Here is a 21,518-nt window from a genome sequence, read left to right on the forward strand (position 1 = left end):
TCAAAACTTGTTCCCTCCCAGCAGTTATAGCACTGAATTTAGTAATATCAATAAAATAAAAGAGACTGTTGAAATGATCATTTATTAGCTTACATTTCCCTGCCCCCGAATGATTTACTTCTCCTGATTTGAAGATTTCCAAATAAAAACTTGGTTATTATTCTGGATGAGATCAAACAACGTAGGAAACCACCTTTGGAATCAGGTTTCTCTGTGAATTTTGAGTACAAAATCTTAGTTTGTAAACATCTACATTTCCAAGCTTAACTGGAACTGCTACTCCAATAGTGTGACTAACAGTAACTTCCTACCACCAAGAGAGAATTGGACTGATTATTCTCATTTTCCACCATATCCAAGATGTATTTGGCATTATATGCTAGAGCTTAACATCACATTCAGAACTCCAATTAAGGCTGAAAATGGATGTAAAGGCTCTGTTGTCTTACACTGCATATTCTGTTCTGTTTCAGTGATCTGTCTTGCCACCTGAAATTAATGGTTTGCTTCCAAGTTGGATTTGGACAACTGAAAATATGAATCACATACAGATAGTGAGAGCTCAGTGTGGACAGTACTCACTAAATACCAGAAACATTGAGTTTTTAACAGAGCTTCAAATAAGTATGACAGTATGCGGTGCCTTAACCAAATTATGACAGATAATGCCTAGCATGAACATGACTAGGTATATCATGCTTACTTCAGTAGCCATTATTACCTAAAATTTGTTCTTTACAACTACCATCTGCTACAAAAATAAGTTCTGGCATAGCTTCTGTACCAGTGATAACCTACCATTAGCAAGGTAGCAACTAGGAATACTTATCAAAAAAACCCTTCAACCCTTGCCCCCTGAAACACAGAAGAAGAATAGTTACAGAAAAATGACACTCCGTTTTAAACAGTGAATACCCAATTATTTCACATCAAGCCAATTTTTGATCTTTGAGATCTACATATAATACAAACTATAAACCAAAATAATACTGCTTTAAAAAGATCTGCCACAATTAGAGTGGCTAGTTAGCACTAATTTACAAAGTGGTTTTCTCTTGCAACGTTGCCTTAATCCAAGATTAGTTCTTGGATTTCTGTTCTAAATATTTCACTCCTAATATCATTCAATGCTATAATCCTGAAAAATTGGCTCCACAAGAGTTCAGTTACCAACCTTTCCAAAGGATCCTTGTCCTAGTACTTTCAGAAGTTCAAACTGTGAAGGGTCTGCTTTCTCATGTCCTTCCTTTACATGGTGAGTTATTGCAATTTCTTTGATGTTTCCTTCTTCCTGACAGAGGAAAACAGTGGAATAAGTTTGTGTTAATGGTGCATCTTCTTAAAATGTTTATAAATTCACAATATGTTGAAAAATACCAATGCCACAGAATCCAATGAAGTACACGCTCCCAAATGTAGATAAAAAAACCCCACCACTGAGCAGTATTAATTTGGTAACTATGTGGCTTAAACTTTTAGGGATGCATCAGAATCCAGACAACAACAGCTGACAATAACAAGTCAGAGATTCCCAAGCTTTTGTGCTTAGGCCAATATTATTTGGTTCATAATCTCCACTCCAGATTCACAACCCATTAATGGAAACCAATCTTCTTAAAAATGTAGTCCTCTTAACGCACACCTAGAGTGCATCAAATGGACCATGTATCTCTTAGAAAAGCCTTCCTTTTCAAAACTCGAATGAGGACCACTATGCTGCAGTGATGTTAATGCTCACCTTTATAAGACAGTGTAAGACTCAAGACATTTCCCCACAAAGCAGCACACCCTCCACCCCCACATCAGCAGCAACAGACTCACCACCTGCCACTGAGAAAATTCTGGTGAGGAAGAGACTCTCATTGCCTCTCTTCTCAAGGACAGTTTAATCTATAAAAGCTGCCAGTCTCCAGCATTCCACCCTTCTGGGAGAAACTAGTCACCAGAAAGCTCTAAAGAACACTGAATCTTCTAGTCTTTTTGTCTAGCTCTGCACTCAATTCAGTATTTTCTGCACAAAATTTGAAAACCCCCTGAAAAACAACAGTCCTTGCCACACAAGGAAAGAATTTCAGAACTTATCAGCAACTGTTCAAAAAATTCCAACCAAAGTTGGAAACAAACTGCATGTCACAAAAAGTGGACTGCTGAATACATGCAGACAATTTTACAGGGGTTGAAAATATGAATGTAGATGAGTTTGGATGCCGCAGATACACTGGACAACAGGTGAAGGAACCCCATGCTTCCAGACTGGAACCCCATGATTCCCCCAACCAAAGGTTGCTGGAGCACATAACTTGGCTTTAAATGACCAAAGAGTTAAATGACCCAAGTTTAAAAAAACTACACACATGCACACACCCCCCCAAAAAAAACCAAACCACAAACCCAAACCAAAGCTCTCCAAACAGTTCACATTCGATCATGATGGTAATATTGCAAAAAAATTAATTTCAAGATTATTATAATGCTATGAAGATAAATATTTTAAACACACAACAATGTCATATATGCAAGTGAAAACAGGCTTCATGCTCAAAAAGAAGGATCCAAAGAGATGAAAGGACTGAGAACATGTTACATGGTCATGATTTCTAAATTTCTCAATGTTCAGCTCAGTTCCAGGTTTTAGGTAGTGAGCATAATTCAGATTTGAAGAAAGATGTGGACTAAAATCCTAATGTTTCCCTCACTACTGTGCTGTCTGTGAGCACATATGTGTGAGACAGAGTGTACAGATATAAAAAAATTCCAATGTACACTTTGGAGTAATGCACAGAATATTCTGGCAACTTTAAGATCAGAAAGTAAAAAAAGAACATATTTTAATGTAAAGAACTTGGATTTGTCTTGGGTGTTCTAAAATTAAGATGACCAATAAGGACAGGTGCCAGTTTTCATTGTAAGAGCCAAAATTTTGCCTGGGTGTGTGTGTATGCATGCTGTGTACTACTGAAAAACCTAAACTCCTTTTTTCTTTCAAGAGAAAATGCTATCATTGTTGACTCAAGGCTGAATCTTTACAGAGTTTGAAAGAAATATTGATTCCTTCTACTTGTCAAAGGAATTGTTTGCTGGTGGACGTTTGTATTTTCTTCTTTTAAACTAGTATATGATCAGTTGGATTACATACTACTTAAACCAGCCGCTGCAATCTTAAGAGAATCCCAGGGGAGGAGCAGCACAGTAGAACAGTTTGCCAAGCACATATTACTTCGGATACTTTGATCCATTTCTGCTTAACTGTTTTATCTATTAGCTCCTTGGCAATCTTGGGAAAGTAAAAAAAATAAAAATAAAAATGTGTGAAACAGAACTTCCTCAAATCTTTCTGTTATCTACCCAGATTCAAGGACACAAAGTGATCAGGGGAACACATTGCTTTAAAAGCATCACAAAATGTAACAAAAACAAGAAATGAAGAAGAGACATTAACTTGTTCTCTATACACAAACAAAAATTATTTTTTAATGCAATGCAATTATTACGCAACCAACTTCCCCGTGGCTACTTTGGGCACTCCGTAAAAAAAACCAAACCAACCAACAAACCACCACTTCACATTCCTGATACTAAGAGAATATTTTCAGCCTTCACAGTTTCTCAGGGTTCAGACACTCTTCAGTCCTTATAAGGCAGACCTAATACAACTCTGTTTTAAATGAAATGGAACTCAGATCATATCCTACTTTAGTAGCTTGTCCATAACATGTTAGCAAGCAAGATTTATGATGAATAGTCACCCACAAATTTGTAGTTTTCTTTTCTGACATAATTGCTGAACCTGTTATTTTAACCTAAACAGTATTTTGCGCAAATGCAGTTAAAAACGCAAAAGCTAAGCCTTTTATAGAAATGCAAATTATGTGCTGAAGTAATCAACCCTCACTGTACCCACTATCTACCTGAATTAAAATAAAAGCCTTTCACACCGTAAAGAGAGATCTCTTTCTCAGCTAACTGCACTAATTACATTAGTTGATAGATGCCATCTTACAGTAAGCTGGAAGAGAAGTCAGCCATTCAGTCTGTTACTCAATTTGTGTTAAGCTCCACTCCTGATCATTCCCTGATATTTGGAAAAAAAAATTGTCCCATATGATTAATTCAAATTAAATTAGATGATGTACAGAGTGCTGAAAGATTCTGGTCTTCCCCTCCTTTCTTTCATTCCCTCGCAACTTTCACACCACTGCAGACACTTACTCACCAGTGGTCTGGCCATTGCAACGGTGGGATCTTCTTTCTAGCTATAACTACACCCTACTGCCTATATTTTATTCCTGCTATTTATAAGCTTGGAAAGGTCTTTTTTTCCTCAAGCCTTATACCGCAACAATGTTTAAACAAAAGTCCCAAGACATAAATTTTTTTTCTAGCCACAGAGATCTCTTAAGGCCTTCTTCACACTAGAAATTAAAACTCTCACAGAAAGGCACATTAAAAAAAATATAATACTGTGTTAGTCAACTTAAAGCAGTTGCTACTGGCTTCTGTTGTTGTGAAACTAAATATAGAACACAAGGAAACAAACAGAAGGTAACATTACTCTGAGTTTCCTTAACATTTCCTTAACAGTATAATAGTGTTAAATCAACACTGCCCTAGAAGGGAAGTAAGTGACAAACAAGTTTGTGTATGAATTTAAAACACCACTATTTGAGAATAACTTCCTGTATTGGTATAAGTCAGAACTACTCTGGTCAGTATCTCAGTATAAGTAAGCTCTTAGCAATGTACCTCACAATATATGCCTATGCAGAGGAATGTATATATACATAGGAAAGAACACTGAATGGACTATATTCCACAGGCAAATCAAATCTAAAAGAGAAAAGCTTAAGAAAAAAAAAAAAAAAAAAGGATTCAGCAGCATCAAGGGTGACTCATTTTTCTTCATAGGAATCAGCTGCAAATTAGAATAGGAAACATGCTTGTCAGGCAAGAAGAGGAAAAAAGACACTACACACCTTCTAGGCAAGCAGTGAAAAACTATTTAACCATTATTAGACTATAAAAATAACAGCCTAATCATGTTGCTGGAAAAATTCCATATTTTAGATACTTAATGAACACTAAATACTCACTTTTGTTCTAGTAAATGAATTTAGGTGAATTTCTTTTATGTTCATCTTTTAATTCAAGACTAAATTAACTCTGCTGCAGCATAAAATACTTGTATTTGTTTCTGAGATCTTATTACAGGAACAACTACTGGATAATGTATTAAAAGGAAACTGGACTTCAAACCCTAAAGGAAGTAGAAGCAGAAGAGCCTTACTAGGTAGGTATTTCTCAGTAGTAATGAAAAAGCCCAGAAAAGCAAGAGAAAAATGTGAGTTTACCTATACATAGAATCTTCTGTAATTTACCCTTCAGATTTCTGAATTTTCAGTAGGAGATCTGAAAACAGTTCTGTGTGTAAAGAAGTGGCCCATGCAGAGCTGGATGGCATAACACGCTGCATGCTTTACACAGATGAGTTTATCTGCAGACCTTTTTCTGAGCAGTAAGTTCTAGGGACAACCGAAAAGTTTGTCTAGGGCTAGTAAACTGGGCTCTGAAGCGCTAGGAGAACTGCCAGTATCATCCACAATACCATCCCTATTGTTCTCACAGGCTTGTAACTTCCACTTATTTTATTACTCCTAACAATTCCCATCTTTTTTTACAGATGTATTTTATTTTCTGATCATGAATATGACAGCAAAAAGAGTAAATAACCCTTTTACCGCTAACTTCCATTTCCTGAAGATAATGAGACAGTGGTATGAAAGGAAAAACAAGAAAAAGGGGTCTGTGAGAGAACTCTGGAGCCTGAGCTTAAACCACCTGTAGACACTTTAAGAGAGGGTGGCCAGATATGCACTTAGAACAACTAAGTATTGCAAGTGACATGTGAGATATGTAAATTTATCAGATTTAGCTTGGGTCATAAAAATATAATACAATAAGCACTCACTAGAATTTAACTAGTACCTCAAAACCCAGAAATGTTCTTATTCCACAAGTTTTTATATAAAAGGGACAGAAAAACAACAAACTAAAGATTAAAATAATTCAAACAAAATATTACACGTATGCTCTGACACAGGCAAAATAATCCATAGGGTAAAAGCTCTGGATCATCTAAATAGACGGCACAGGATCAGATGTATGCTCGTTCTCGTATCAGGAAGAGGAAGGCTATCCGGAATAAGGAACATTAGCACATCCAAACACCATAGGGGTTCTGCCGCACCTAAAATGCTCAGTTCCAGGTTCTTGAATAAACGCATAACCACAGTGTGAACACGCACAATGACAAGTGCTTGACAAAGAAATTCCAAAACACTGGGACAGAAATGGGAAATTCAGCAAGAAAGTCACCTTACTCTCAGAGATGCGTAAGAATTACATGTGAATTAACTTAAACGGAACATCAAAGAACAAACTGGTATGTCACACATGGAATGCTTACTTAGGAAAGGTATCCCTGGAAGACAGATTCCTCCTTTTCTGGGTACTCAAAATTATGTGAATATGAGTAGAAATATATTAAACACTTAACTCTTTGTTATAGCATATTTTAGATAGCAGTTATTAAAAGAGCAATTAGTTCATCAGCTTCACAATGAGTGACAAAGATCTGAGTATACACTCTTCAATATACTGAAAGTATAAGTTATAATTACGGTATGTATATATTACACTAAAGGGAAAAAACAACAGCTATCTAAAAAACGTAAAGTTTTACAGCAATAATAATAATGGAATAGTAAATTAAAATTGTTCCTACACATAGGTGACATTTAAAGGGTGTAAAGTCATGAAGAGACACAAAATTGGAAGGGTAAGAAAAAAATACAGGGAAACATTCACAGCTTTAGACATCCAAAGCATTCAGGTCAAACAGATTGTGACTCAAGGTGAAAGACCCATCCTCAACAGAAAGACTGACTGCATTATCTCTGCTGTCAGCTTCAGTGAAATTAAACTGAAATCAGATGAAATACAGAAAGTTAACCAAACCCAAAATATCCAAAGGTAAGATCTCTAACAAAGATATGCACGCACAACAAGATTGGGGGTTGGGTTGGGGGCGGGGTGAGGTGGGGAGGTTGAGGTTTGTTTTGATTGTAACAGTGTGGGTTTTTTAAAAATATATTTGTGGTCAACTGGCAGTTTATTTTTTTATAATAACGAGAGCGAAGATAAATATGTGCAGTATGTGCTCTGAGTACCTATACATTAAGGCTTTTTGAAAGAACATTTCATCTTTTTTAACATACTAAAACACTTCAAAAGGATTGGCATTACATTTCTGATGACTCTGATGCCTGTTATCTTGGAAAATGGGTATTCTTAATTTTTGACAAAGAAAAAAAAAAAGGGATTAACAGCAGTTAAAGGCTAACCAAAATAAATGGCTCCTTCACTATACCAGAATTTCACCAGGAACCTTCTAAAATTCAGGAACAGATTTCTGAAAAATTTTTCTTCATAAAAAAGCTCATATATAGATTTAGAAAAACCCAGAAGTTCTTACTGTGTGAGATATGTGATAAATAACTGCATCCTATCTTGAGTCCTTTGCATCAGGAAGGGGATATTAAAGATAACACACAACATCCGTATTCCGTTAATAAAACGGACAGAAGTGACTGCAAAACAAGGTTTCGTGTTCACTTTCCCACAAAACGAATACTACCTAGATGTAGGTGAAAATCTCCTCAGAAGTGCAGTGAATTCCAGCTGGCAGATGACTAAGCACTGATCAAAGAACTTTCCCTCTGCACACTTGCTGGCTATATGAAATATATCAAGAAATACAACTCCAAACCTGTAATAACCGAATAAAAGCTTTCATGGTAAGAGAAGTACCAAGTACCGCACACCAACCCCTCTGCATCTAACAGAGATGGAAGTTATGAAATAACTGACATAAAAAAGGAACAAGGATAAAACGGTAACCCTCAAATTCATTTTAAATAAAACAAAACCTCTGAATTTTACAACACAATTTCTGGACAAAAAAAATATCATAGTATGTTTGCTTTTGGAATTTAGAAGCAACATGCCTCTCAATATGGCTTTTAAATAAACTGTATTTTTCTAATAAAAAGCACAGATGACCATGACAGACATTACTATATACACACTCGAGTTCATCAAAATCCAGTGGGAAGGAAATCTGGCATAAGCAAAAAATTCTGAGATGGGTCCTATATTCAAAAAAAGTTCTTCCTGGACAGGAAACGTTGTTGACATACTAACCAAAAACTGTAAAAATGGAGTTAAGACTTTGACTTAAGGTAAACATTAGATAAACAGATTAACAAATTTTAATCTCAATGAATAGTTAAAAGCTGTTCTAATATCTAAACCAGGTTAACTACTGGAGAATTTAACTTGGATACTGATATTCCCGATTCCAACATTACCCAGGTTTCACCTTTATGTGTTAATTCTATTCTAGCTGTACAGCTATTAACAACACAGTTAAGAAGGCACAATCAGAAGCATCTTCTACATATAGTTACTTACAGACTTAGTTATGACTTTAATTTGCCCCTTAAGGTAAGTAAGGGTTTGTTCAGATTTTTCGCTGTAAAGCTCATGGTCTTGTAACGTCTTCTCTGAGTAATCTTTTATTTTTAATACTTGGTTTTTAATGTTATTTTGGAAGCCCTTGCATCCCTGCTATACACAGTCACAACAGACTGATTTTATGTGGCAGATAGAGCAATAGCCCCACACTACTCCGAGCCGCAATCTTCCTGCCTCGACCTGCAGAGTCTGCAGTTGCTAAGGCACCGACCATGAGGCTGTGTTCAGCTGAGCGTTCAGTGGTATTGCTGGTAGTCCTTTCAGAGTCACCGCCTGCCACAGGAAAGTCACTCCCTCAAATTGTGCAAGATTCTTTGCTCCTAATACACGACTCAGCGGTATTGGTATTTTTAACACTGCTTCTAAACAGACAGTATTAATACATTAAGAAGTGTTGGTGGGATCCCACCAGAAACTCTTCCAGGAACTGTTACATGAATATTTTCCATTTAAAGTAACATTTTAAAGTGGATTAAAATAGGTTTTATTTATTTTCTATAGTGATAATTTACACATGAGAAACAGCCAGAATCACCATTAGGAAAGTTCACAATTCTGGAATTTCAACTTCTACACAGTCAGGAACCATAATGAGAGGAAAGTGGGAGGTGTCCCTGCCCACGGCAGAGGGGTGGGAACTAGATGACTTTTAACATCCCTTCTAACCCAAACCATTCTATGAAAAAAAATAAACATCTCTGCTAGTTTTAATCACAACTAAGTCAAATCTGCAATGCCAGTATTGGTGATCGCTGCCCTCAAACATTAGCCATCTTTCAAGATAAAAAAACAGCCCTAAAATAAATTTTAGAATTAAGTTTCTAAAATCAAGATACAAATATTTCAACAGTATTACAGTGCAATCCTTTTTCTACAAGACAGGTAACAGAAATTTCTATCAGTGTAAAGGACTGTTCACAGTGTACTTCCCTGTACTACTGTTCAGCTGCACTTAATAAATTTTAATATATCTGACAAACCCACTGCTGTATCAGTTTATATTATGGACAATGCAATTTTCAAAAAAGCAAATCCAATGAATAAAAAGCTAATTGCAATCTTTTCCACTTGAAAGTTGAACAGCACCAAAATTACTGCATTTATCAGTTTTCATTTCTTAGTATTAGGTATGCAGCTACATAGATTTTTTCCAGTTTCGTTACAGAAGTAGCAGCTTTGTTTTCACCCCTCTCCATCTCTTTTTCAGGAATGTTTTGCTTCCTCTAGACAAATGCACGTTCTTGAGGCACACGTACATTCAGTACAAGTGAAGATAAGGCTGAAAACAGAAATATGGGTTCCCTAGCAAGTTACTTAACACTACTCCAACTGCGACTGCAAGTTTCCTTTTAGCCTTCATTGTTTGTTAGCCTTCATTGTACTTCTCAGAGCTCAGCTGGACATTGCTGCATTTGGCAAAATATTTTTTCTGTCTGTCACAGGCAGAATAGTGTTGATTCCTGTAATCAAATAGAAACCATTTCTGAAATATTGACTATGATATTAAACCTCGGTGCTGAAGTTACATAAAGCAGTTGTGTGCTGTAAGGACAGTAAGCTTATTGGATATCAAGTGATTTTAAAAGGATGACTCAATGTTGGCACAGTTCCCCAGCTCATATACATAATTTCCTTTTCCTCCCCTCCCTTGAGCCAGGAAGTCTCCTAGATGCATTTTTCCTTTCCCAACTTGTTATGAATGTAGGAAGAATTTTCAGTATTACCTGAAGAAATAAAATCCGTATAAGCTGTGCATTTTGAAGTAAGAGAGCACCAACAAACTGAAAACCATTTACTTTTACCTTTTGTATTAGGGCTCATGGAAATCTTTACTAAGTTAAAAGTGTAGAGGAGTGCACCAGTCTAGGTATTTTTAAAAAATTTCAAACACATTCTATACTCATTATATTCCTACCTTTAAATTCAAAACTGCCTTTAAAAAACAAAAAGTTTAATGTCCAACATGCATTTCACGATCTCCCATTACTTCAGTAAGCAATGTTAGTGAGCTAAACCATGGAATAAAAACCCCATTCCTTATATTTGTGACTAATATTCCATTTGAGTCACTTAATAGAACTAATGATTACTTAAATGCTTGTACAGAAACAACTGTTCTAAAAAGCTGATTAAAAATGCTGCTTCTGAAGTAGCAATTAATCTAATACAACACAAATCAAAGCATTGCCATGCATAAAATTAAGTCAAGCTGACTTCAGGATATTCTGTGTATGTTGTCTGTTTTTACACTAGTACCAAAGAAAAGCATGAATAGCGCAGAAGTTTGTTCTAATCACATGGACATTTGAAGTCAGAAATACAGGTTTTCACAATTTATGTCTGTGTCTTTGTAAAAGATAGAAAAATGTACACTTTCAACTGACATCAAATTACCTGTTGCAGATGGCATCTATTGTTTCACCTGACAGAATATAAGATTTCCTAAAAGCAAACTCTCTTTGCAAATATTTAGTTTCAGGGTTGTTTTTTGACTATTCCTTAATTGTTAAGTCTCTAAGAGAAAAACAGTGCATAGAGATTAATAATAAAGAATCACTGTATTTATACATTTACTCCTTACTCTCTACACCTTCTACTCTCTTCCATTCCTGGCTTTCTACTACAACAGTTTTGAGATGTAGAAGGATATCTGTGTCCACATAGGAAAGCCAATGTCACTCCAGTCTTCAAAAAGGGCAAGAAGGAGGAGCCGGGGAACTACAGGCCGGTCAGCCTCACCTCCCTCCCTGGAAAGATGATGGAACAGCTCGTTCTGGGCGTCATCTCAAGGCATGTGGAGGAAAAGAAAGCTATCAGAAGTACTCAACATGGATTCACCAAGGGGAAATCATGTCTGACTAATCTGATAGCCTTCTATGAGGGCATGACTGGATGGATAGATGAGGGGAGGGCGGTGGATGTGGTCTACCTTGACTTGAGCAAGGCGTTCGACACAGTCTCCCACAGCATCCTCATAGGGAAGCTTAGGAAGAGTGGGTTAGATGAATGGACAGTGGGGTGGATAGATAACTGGTTGAAAGACAGAGCTCAGAGGGTCGCGGTTAGGGGCACAGAGTCTAGTTGGAGGTCAGTGACGAGTGGTGTTCCCCAGGGGTCAGTACTGGGTCCAGTCCTCTTCAATATATTCATCCATGACCTGGATGAGGGGATAGAGTGCACCCTCAGCAAGTTTGCTGATGACACAAAGCTGGGGGGGTGGCTGACACACCGGAAGGCTGTGCCACCATACAGAGAGACCTGGACAGGTTGGAGAGTTGGACAAAGAGGAACCTTATGAAATTCAACAAGGGCAAGTATAGGGTGCTGCACCTGGGGAGGAATAACCCCATGCACTGGTACAGGTTGGGGGCTGACGTGCTGGAGAGCAGCTCGGTGGAAAGAGACCTGGGAGTCCTGGTGGACAACAGGATGGCCATGAGCCACCAATGTGCCCTCGTGGCCAAGGAGGCCAATGGCATCCTGGGGTGCATCAAGAAGAGTGTGGCCAGCAGGTTTGAGGGAGGTCATCCTCCCCCTCTACTCTGCCTTGGTGAGGCCGCACCTGGAGTACTGTGTCCAGTTCTGGGCTCCCAGGTTCAAGAAGGACAGGGAACTGCAGGAGAGGGTACAGCAAAGGGCTACACGGATGATTAGGGGACTGGAACACTTCTCTTATGAAGAAAGGCTGAGGGATTTGGGTCTCTTCAGTCTGGAAAAAAGACGACTGAGGGGGGATCTTATCAATGCTTATAAATACTTAAAGGGTGGGTGTCAGGAGGATGGGGCCAATCTCTTTTCAGTGGTGCCCAGCGACAAGACAAGAGGTAATGGGCACAAACTTGAGCATAAGAAGTTCCACCTAAACATGAGGAGGAACTTCTTTCCTTTGAGGGTGGCAGAGCACTGGCACAGGCTGCCCAGAGAGGTGGTGGAGTCTCCGTCTCTGGAGACATTCAAAACCTGCCTGGACACGTTCCTGTGCAACCTGCTGTAGGTGACCCTGCTCTGGCAGGGGGGTTGGACTAGATGATCTCCAAAGGTCCCTTCCAACCCTATGATTCTATGATTTGTTCCAAGTAGTCAACTCATATAATGAAGACTGCAAACCTGGTTACCGAGTCCAAACTCCTCCCACTCTTTTGGTGTTATAGGTGAAGCAAGATAGGAGTTTGAAGAATGAGTCCTGTCACAGAGCAACAAGGCAATGGACAGATGAACCCCTTTGGATAAACATAACTGGCCAAACTGGCAGGGTAATTCTGAAGATGCTTTCCCCCCTCAGAATGAAAATACAAACGCCAGGATAGAAGTAGGACTCTTACTCCTTCCTTCCCAAAGGAACTGTGAGCACAAGTTTAACAGGTAAAGCCGAGGAATTCTGTAAACATTTTAAAAACTCAATGTTAGTCGCCAAAAGCAGTTTTGTAATGCAATTCTTTTGATCAAACACCACGAAATTATCTCATGAACTAGACTGTGCACGGCAGCACTGGAAAAAAATACTCACTGGGTGTAACTTTCATTTCCCAGTAACTTTGATATAAGTTTTGCTCCTACTTTGCAAGCACTAACATTTTAGAGCATTGCAATTAAAAAAAATAATTCAAAGCTAAAAAAAAAAAAATAAATCAATGACTTAAAAAAAAAATCCATGAGCATATTCAGCACTAACCTATGAAAGCTATGATTCTGGTTTTATTGAGATAATATCCTAAACATACTCTAAAATTTATATGGGCTGAAAACCTTTAGTTTGGTTTCCATTATCTAGCATTTTAAAATCAATAGAATGTTAAAGACAATATAATCAAGCTGCCATAAGTAGATCAAATAATTCCTTTTTATTTGATCAGAGAATTCTAAGAAATGCCTTTCATGTTGCCTGTGGAAAAGAACTACAATTCAGAACTGAGTTAAGGAATGTTTATTTCACAAGGTTTATGTTAAAAAAATATGTATATAACGCAGCCTATGTTCTATTGCATGTCTTGTTTTAGTGCTTCAGTTATGGCAAGTAATTTCATTTTCATTTTCTAACACACATTGCAAAGTTTAAACCAGTACATAGGCTAGTAGGTGCTAAATTACTATGCCTTTTATTTACAAATTAGTAGACCTGCTTCACTTAAGATGTTAAGACAGTGTACAAGAACGGTGTTTCAAGAAGGGTGTTTTGGTTTTTTCGTTGTTTTGTTTTGTTCTCCAACCCCCCCAAAAAAAAAAAAAGTATTTCCAGATTTACAGGAGGAGAAATATGAAAATGATTTGAGTTTCAACTATAAAAGGCTCTGTCACATTACATGTTTATATGTATCATGAAATAGTTCCGAAACAGTGCTCAGGATAATACAGTTCTCCCCTAGAGATTTTTCTCAACTTAAAAAAACAACTTTTATGTTTAAATATATGCTCAACAAGATAAATTATACAAAATATATGTCTGAAATGACTAATTTAGCATTTAAAATTTGAAATAACCATAACATTAACTGTACTGCAAGCAAAAGTGTTACTATTCTTAATACCATTTTCAGAAGTAAATTTAAGATATTAATAAGCCTGAGTTATTTTAACTGTTACTCCACACATAACCATATTTTTCAGTTTAAAGTACTACATGAAAATGCAGCTATTAAAATAAAAACTACGTATTAATTTTAAAAATACAAACATTTTTAATAAAACTAGACTCAGTGAAAAAACTTAACATACAGCTACACTCATACATTTCTGGAGGAAAAAAAAAAAGGTAAGTTTTGCAGTATTTACATACAGGTAAAATTTTTCCAATAAGGCTAAATTATCAACAGGTACCTTAGAAACTTCCACAAAGTATGAGCACACCACAAACTTTTTTCTTTTAAAAAGAAAATACAAAAGGCTTTGTATACAAACAGCACTTATCACAAAGCAGTGAAAGACTAAAATTGCTTTGAAATTAGAAGTTTAATTAAAGTAAAATTTCCCCTTTTCTCCCTTATTCTTTTAAATAAGAAACTAAGCTCACCCGAACAGAACGAACACGTAGAGCGAGAAACTTAAACATGACTAAGAAACCATGATGTTTAGATTTTCTGACTGAGCGATCATAAGTCTAGCAGGGAAGACCAACCCTGGCGTTTTTGCTGTGACCAGCTGTTCCGGCAATTAGAAAATTTCCTGTCAGGCAAGTCAGACACAGCTGGGGGGTGGGGAGAGAGACGGAGGGGGAAAAGGAAAAGGAGAAAAAAAAAAGGCATTGATTTTTTTTTTTTATTTATTCCTCCTCCCCGCCCTGTGGTAAAGAAAAACTGGGCAGCAGTGGTAATCATGTTGCTGATGCTATAGAGATCAGCACAGGGAACTTAAACAGATTGCCTGATAGCAACATGCTGTTGCAGATGTTATTTATTCCTAGTTCCCAGAAAAGAACAAAAAAAAAATCAACAGCTATTTCAGAAATCATGCTAGTATGCAACATTTCACTAGCTAAGCAGAATAGCAACTATTTTAAGTTCTACATGTGATAATTGTATTTTTATGAATTTTAATTTATTTTACAAAATATTTTAAGATATCGTATATCGCTACTTTTTAGATTTCAATGCAGAAAATTATGCGTGCTTATGCTTAATGACAATTTTTATTTACTAGAGTTGCTAGAGGACCAAACGGACCTTGTGCATAGCCCTTTGAAATCCTGCACGTAGAAAATGCTACACAGATGTTATAGAGGTTAGGCCAAGACAGACTGCAAAAATTATTTGAATTGGATCACCCAGCTCGAACATCTGACTTATGCACCAATATTATATTGCTCTGTAGAGAGTGAAAAATTTCTTAAAGTAATAAAAATACCTAAACTTTCTTTCACTATTTAAAAAAAAAAATCTTCAAATGTTTCTAATAATTAGAATTCAATCTAATTACTTTGAACAGCTAGAGATGAAGTTTTTAATTTGATCTCTCTCTAGAGTCAGTACAGAAGTTATTATTCTGAATATTGACAGTACACCTAGCTTTTCTGATAGTTATTAAAAACACTGCATTACACAGTGCATGCTCCATTAGAATATGGAGCAAGACTGCAAGCAATAAATAAAGGCAAGTACCAACATTTAGTCAAAGGCATATACAAGTACTCAGCTATAAACAGATCCAGGTGATTCCATTTAGTGACTCTGTACCAAAGGAAACATACAGCAAAATACTGTACTTCTTCCTGCACAGGACTTTAAAACAAACAAATCCTCCAAACTATCTCCCTTGACTGGGTTCTAAAAAATAACTAGATTACTGCAATTTTTTTAGGTTTTAATTCCTCTTCAGAAGACAAAGCCAGCTATTTTTTTAAGTGACAGAACATGTTGCTTCTATCTCTATACCACATCCTGGCTGCCTAGAGTATCAGTTTCTAACTTTGCCTTTAAAACCTGGATTATATGTCTCCCCAGTGTGAGCAAAGACCCTCTTGCCCAAATGCAAAGATGAAATTAAGACCCCTCATTCCTGGCTTTATCAGGACCCCACAAGCCAAAACGTGCCTTTTATGTGTTCTCTTGTACTCCTCTAGGTCTTTATTTATGCCACACCCACAGGGATGAATCTTTCAAATTCTATGTACTGAATATGTACAATTATTATTATTATAGATGATACAGGCATTCAGGAACTACTACTACACCTTGAGTCCTCAGTTACAATGTACTCTTCACGGTCTAGTGTATTACAGCCTTTTTGGAAGAAACAGCCTCTACTACAACAGCAGTAACACGGCACAAAAAATGATTCAGTATTTGTTTCGGGATAAGCAAAGGTTCTTGAACAGGAGGAGGTTACTGCAACACAAGGATTTCAAGTATTTCATAAATGGTACAAAAATTACTTGAAGCTTTCCTCTCTTCAATTGTTTTAAACATCCAGCTACTTCCTCCTCAAAACTGAGATATCTTGAGAATTACAATTTAACTGCAATACAGTTGTTTACGCTTTGAAGACTTACAAATTCTTAAATAAACAAATGGGAGACCATCCACGGTCTCTGCCTTACCTTGTCAAGAACGCGTATGAATGCACTAAAAGCAGTGTGATCAGGAATCACTAAACTGAACTCTATGGTAGCTAAAAGCAGAAATGGAGAGTAAGTGGTAAGACCTACACTAACAATAATGTTCTTTAAAGCTGAAAGGTTATTTACTGTGGGTAAATAACCATGTTCTTCTATTTTTCTTGTTAGGGTATGAGTGTTATTCTGCTGCAGATAAGCTGTATCTGCTAAGGGTGACAGGAATAAGGCATTTCAACTGCAGCATTGGTACAATTACTGACTACTGTTCTCTCAAACCTTTTATGTGACCTCCCAGTGGAGTACAAAGCAGAGCACTCAGGGGTCAGCTGGTTACTTCACAACAATAGTTCTCCTATAACTGGCATGGTTCTGCAGCAGGTGGAAGAAATTTCTTCTGTTCTGGGAGAATAAAGGCTGCATGGTTCCCCAAGAGCACCATCAGCCAACCAGAAATATTAAGATATATGCTACATAATTCATTTTGAGAATCTCTGAGAAGAGAGCTTGCCCTTTAAAATATTCCTTCTTATGAGAAGGAGACAGGTTAGAGGGCAGCAGTCCCCAACAGGGAAGTCTCTGATAACAAGGACAAATTGCTCCAGCAAATTGCTCCCCTTACCTTGAAGTCTTTGAGAAGGATTTGTATTATACATGTTTATCAGGAAACACAACTGTCTCCAAAACAAAAGGAATTTGTTACGCTCGTCAGTGACAGTTCTGTCAATTGCAGAACTCCACTTGCACGATACATTTTGTCCTCCAGTACAGAAATATAAAGTGAGTTCATCTCTCATCTTCCCCTCCTTTTCTTTTAAATTGGATGCTCTGAATTTATAAAAATGAAGAAACTGTGATCAGCCTTGCTTTCCAGACATTCAAGAGAATGGGGCTCACAGCCTCCACAGCGAGGAGGAGAACTGAAAGATGTTGGAAGGACCTCTCAAAGCAGTACAGAACATGTGGGAATTTTTAAGTTTTACTGAATAAAATGTACATGCCACAGTGGAATGCTCGCTTTTACACATAACCAGAAAAAGTTGAACCATTTCATCTAAATGGAGTCCTTTAGGTAGACTGACAATCTTCCTATACCCTCAGTCTGAGAAGTGTAATAATGCAAATTAAGTCTCTATGCTGCTAGACAAGCAAGGCTCCGTAGTACGGATTGCCTTCAATTATCTGGAAAAAACAAAGACGGAGTACACATGAAAAGCCCTCATTTGATGAAGGTCAACAGTCGAGGAACAGAGAGCTACTTTTTGGAGTTTTCAGAAGCCGAATAATATACTTCTCTTCATAATAAATACGTTTGTATAGCCAAAGCTGCAATATTCTATTAATCAGGGGGTGTGGCAATTTCCATCTGCTAGTTTACAGGCTTTTCAGGGCTACCATCTGTTTTCTCTTCATGTAAAAAGCAAGCAGCTTGACTTCTAATGTTGCTTACACTCTCAAATTATTCAGTTTTCTGACCAAGATCCAGAAAGTATGCTGCACCTAAGATACTAAGTGCAAAATAAGCCACTCAGAAAATCCATTAGAAGATAGTAATGGAAGAGTTTTGCTGTAACCTTTCTTCAACACCTGATGACATCTCAGGGGAAACAAATATTCCAGGGTTTGCCTTCTTTATATGGGTTTGATATCTAACAGTTAACACCTCAGACCAAAGGCTTTGCACTGTCTACAAGGATGCTGTAACTTCTTACACACGGACCTCTAAGTCCATTCTTACACAGGCAAGATGCATGCACTTCACTGTAAGATTCTACCAAAATTCATCCGAGTTGTAGCACAGCACGGTGTGTTGGAAGATAATGAACTTCCAATTTCATTACATTAAAAGAAAAAAAAAAGGTATTCTCCCTTTTACAAAGGAAAATCTGAGCATGGAGAAGGGAATAACTAGATTCAAATCTTACAGACATAAATGGTTTGCTTGGGAAACTTATTTGTTCAAGAATCAACTTATTTGATTGTAAAATAGAACTAAATACACATGTACATATATTTAAATATAGTTAGTAAAATACATTAGAAGGAATTATGGACCACCTTAAAGTCCAAGTTTAGTATTTGTAACCCAGATTGTTTCCTTCACGTCATTATACAGTGGATGCAAGTGTAATAATATTACCCAACGACCTCCCCTGGGGAGAGGGTTTACTTTTTCACCCCAGTTGTTTGAGTCTGAATTGCCTGTACTGAAAAAAAAGTAATATTTGGTAACCTGCAAGGACTGAAAAGAAATTTACTTGAGTTTTTCTGCAACTTACAAAGTATTACTGAAAATGCTTGGAACCTAATATTTGTGTATGGTTAGTAATTATGCTTAAGCTAGTAGAATCCAACAGTAATACATCAGTCATAGTAAGTGTTTTAACAGATAAATTGAATCCAGATAACAGAATAGAACAAAGACAACAGCACATGCGATATGCTCTTCACACACATACAAAATGGGGAGCTACTTGCTGGACCAGCTGTAGTTTCTGGTTAGCTTTAGCTCGTAGAAAAGCATGCATCATGATTGTAAGAGCTCAAAACAATTAATTTGCTCAGTTAATTTACTCAGTCTCTACGGACACAGAGATACAAAAAGCAATGGTAGACAGTACAAGAGTGAGAAAGGTAGCAAATAAAAGGCTTTAAATAGCTTCCCCTCTTTCAGTAACGTTCACTTAAATTTACACATTAAGTCAAGCTTCAGCCAGTTAACTACTTGCTCTTACATTTATTTCCTGGTGGACTTGGATCTTTTATGAGATACATCAGATAAAAAAATGTTGACAGCAAGCTATAAAGCCAGATATAACCAGTATATTCATTGTAATAGAGCTGGAATACTGAATCATTCCTCTTTTAAGAGGAGCAAGACTTTGAACCATATCGCATCTTGCACTCCTCAGAAACAGCTAAAAATCTCGTGCTTTTCCTAAAACAAACTACCAAGTTTGAATCAAAGCTATGCAACTCAGACTCTCCTGCAAATTAAGTTTACTTTTGACCAAAAGAACAGGGATGTAACAAAATGAAATTTATCTTTTGATACACAGAATACTAGAGAGACTTCCTACGTAGATAAAACTGTGTTAGGCTTTAATGTTTATTTTAAATTTCTTATCTGATTTACATTATCAGCATACTATCCAAACACTTAACACAGCAAAAGGATGCAGTATTTCAAGTTTTCACCTTCATATTTCTACACAGAACTATTGCAACTCACTCTCTATCTTCAACTTGCATACCCTACACACCTACCAAGATATTTTGTCTTCTTACCTGATCTACTGGTACATGCTAGGCCTGTTCACTCTACTGTCCTCAGTTACAGCTGAGAAATTTCATAAATTGTCAGTGACCATGTAAGTGCTCCAAGTCCATTTCAATGCAAAGTTAAACAGAATTTAAATGAGTTTCAGCAGTAATCTAAAATTAGTGTTTATCTTGCACCAAAAGAGACATGAACCACTGAAAGAAGATCACATCCCAGCTGAAGTCGTATTTTATTAGCTGACAGACAGCAAAGGCTAACTTCCAGCTATAACTGACTGAGCAGACGTAGCAATTTTTTGTGTAAAAACCCCTAGATTATTTTACATCACTATTGGCAACGTTTTACTCACCAGAACCTAGAAATAAATGCAAAATAAATTCCTAAAATACTGATCTGAGGCATCAAAAAGCTAAACCAATCTTAACCAAGTAGCTCAAGCACGACAGAAAGAATATTAGAGAAATGTTTTTTGATGGTCATTATCAGGCTCAGTCAGCATGGGTTTATTAAAGGCAGGTCATGCTTGACAAACCTGATCTCCTTCTATGACAAGATGACATGCTTAGTGGATGAGGGAAAGGCTGTGCATGTTGTTTACCTGGACATTAGTAAAGCCTTTGACACCATTTCCCACAGCATTCTTCTGGAGAAACTGGCTGCTCATGGCTTGGATGGGCGTACTCTTCGTTGAGAAAAATACGAGCTGAATGGCTGGGCCCAAAGAGTTGTGGTGAAGGGAGTTAAATCCAGTTGGTGTCCGGTCACAAGTGGTGTTCCCCAGAACTCAACATTGGGGCTGGTTCTCTTTAACAGCTTTATCAATGATCTGGATGAGGGGATTGTGTTCACCCTCAGTAAGTTTGCAGATGACACCAAGCTGGCTGGGAGTGTTGATCTGCTTGAGGGTAGGCAGGCTCTACAGAGGGATCTGGACAAGCTGGCTTGATGGGCCAAGGCCAATGACATGAGGTTCAACAAGGCCAAGAGTCGGGTCCTGCACTTGGGTCACAACAACCCCATGCATCGCTACAGGCTTGGGGAAGAGCATCTGAAAAGCTGCCTGGCAGAAAAGGACCCGGGGGTGTTGGTCAATAGCCATCTGAACATGAGCCACCAGTGTGCCCAGGTGGCCAAGAAGGTCAATAGCATACTGGCTTGTAACAGGAGTAGTGTGGTGAGCAGGACTAGGGAAGCGATTGTCCCCCCGTTCTTGGCACTGGTGAGGCCCCACCTCAAATACTGTGTTCAGTTTTGGGCCCCTCGCTACAAGAAAGACGTTCAGGTGATGGAGCATCTCCAAAGGGCAACAAAGCTGGTGAAGAGGCTAGAGCACAAGGAGGAGCAGCTGAGGGAACTGGGGTTGTTTAGCCTGGAGAAAAGGAGGCTGATGGGACACTTTATTTGTTCTCTACAACTATCTGAAAGGAGGTTGTAGCAAGGTGGGGATTGGTCTCTTCCCGAGTAACAAGTGATAGGACGAGAGGAAATGGCTTCAAGTTGTGCCAGGGGAGGTTTAGATTAGATATTAACAAAAATTTCCTCACCAAAAGGGTTGTCAAGCACTGGAACCAGCTGCCTAGAGAAGTGGTTGAGTCACTA

The 21,518-nt window shown here is 37.6% G+C and overlaps 1 protein-coding gene across 2 annotated transcripts in view; it reads right to left on the reverse strand.

The window, feature by feature from the left end:
• The window catches only part of RPS6KA3 (ribosomal protein S6 kinase A3), an 82,451-nt gene that overhangs the window by 44,444 nt on the left and 16,489 nt on the right, over positions 1-21,518 (reverse strand). For both annotated transcript variants that reach the window (XM_054187677.1, XM_054187607.1), the window contains exon 3: positions 1,175-1,291. In XM_054187677.1, the coding sequence (XP_054043652.1) occupies positions 1,175-1,291 (117 nt within the window). The remainder of the gene's footprint in view (positions 1-1,174; positions 1,292-21,518) is intronic.

This window comes from Rissa tridactyla, chromosome 1 (assembly GCF_028500815.1).
Source record: "Rissa tridactyla isolate bRisTri1 chromosome 1, bRisTri1.patW.cur.20221130, whole genome shotgun sequence".
NCBI lineage: Eukaryota > Metazoa > Chordata > Aves > Charadriiformes > Laridae > Rissa > Rissa tridactyla.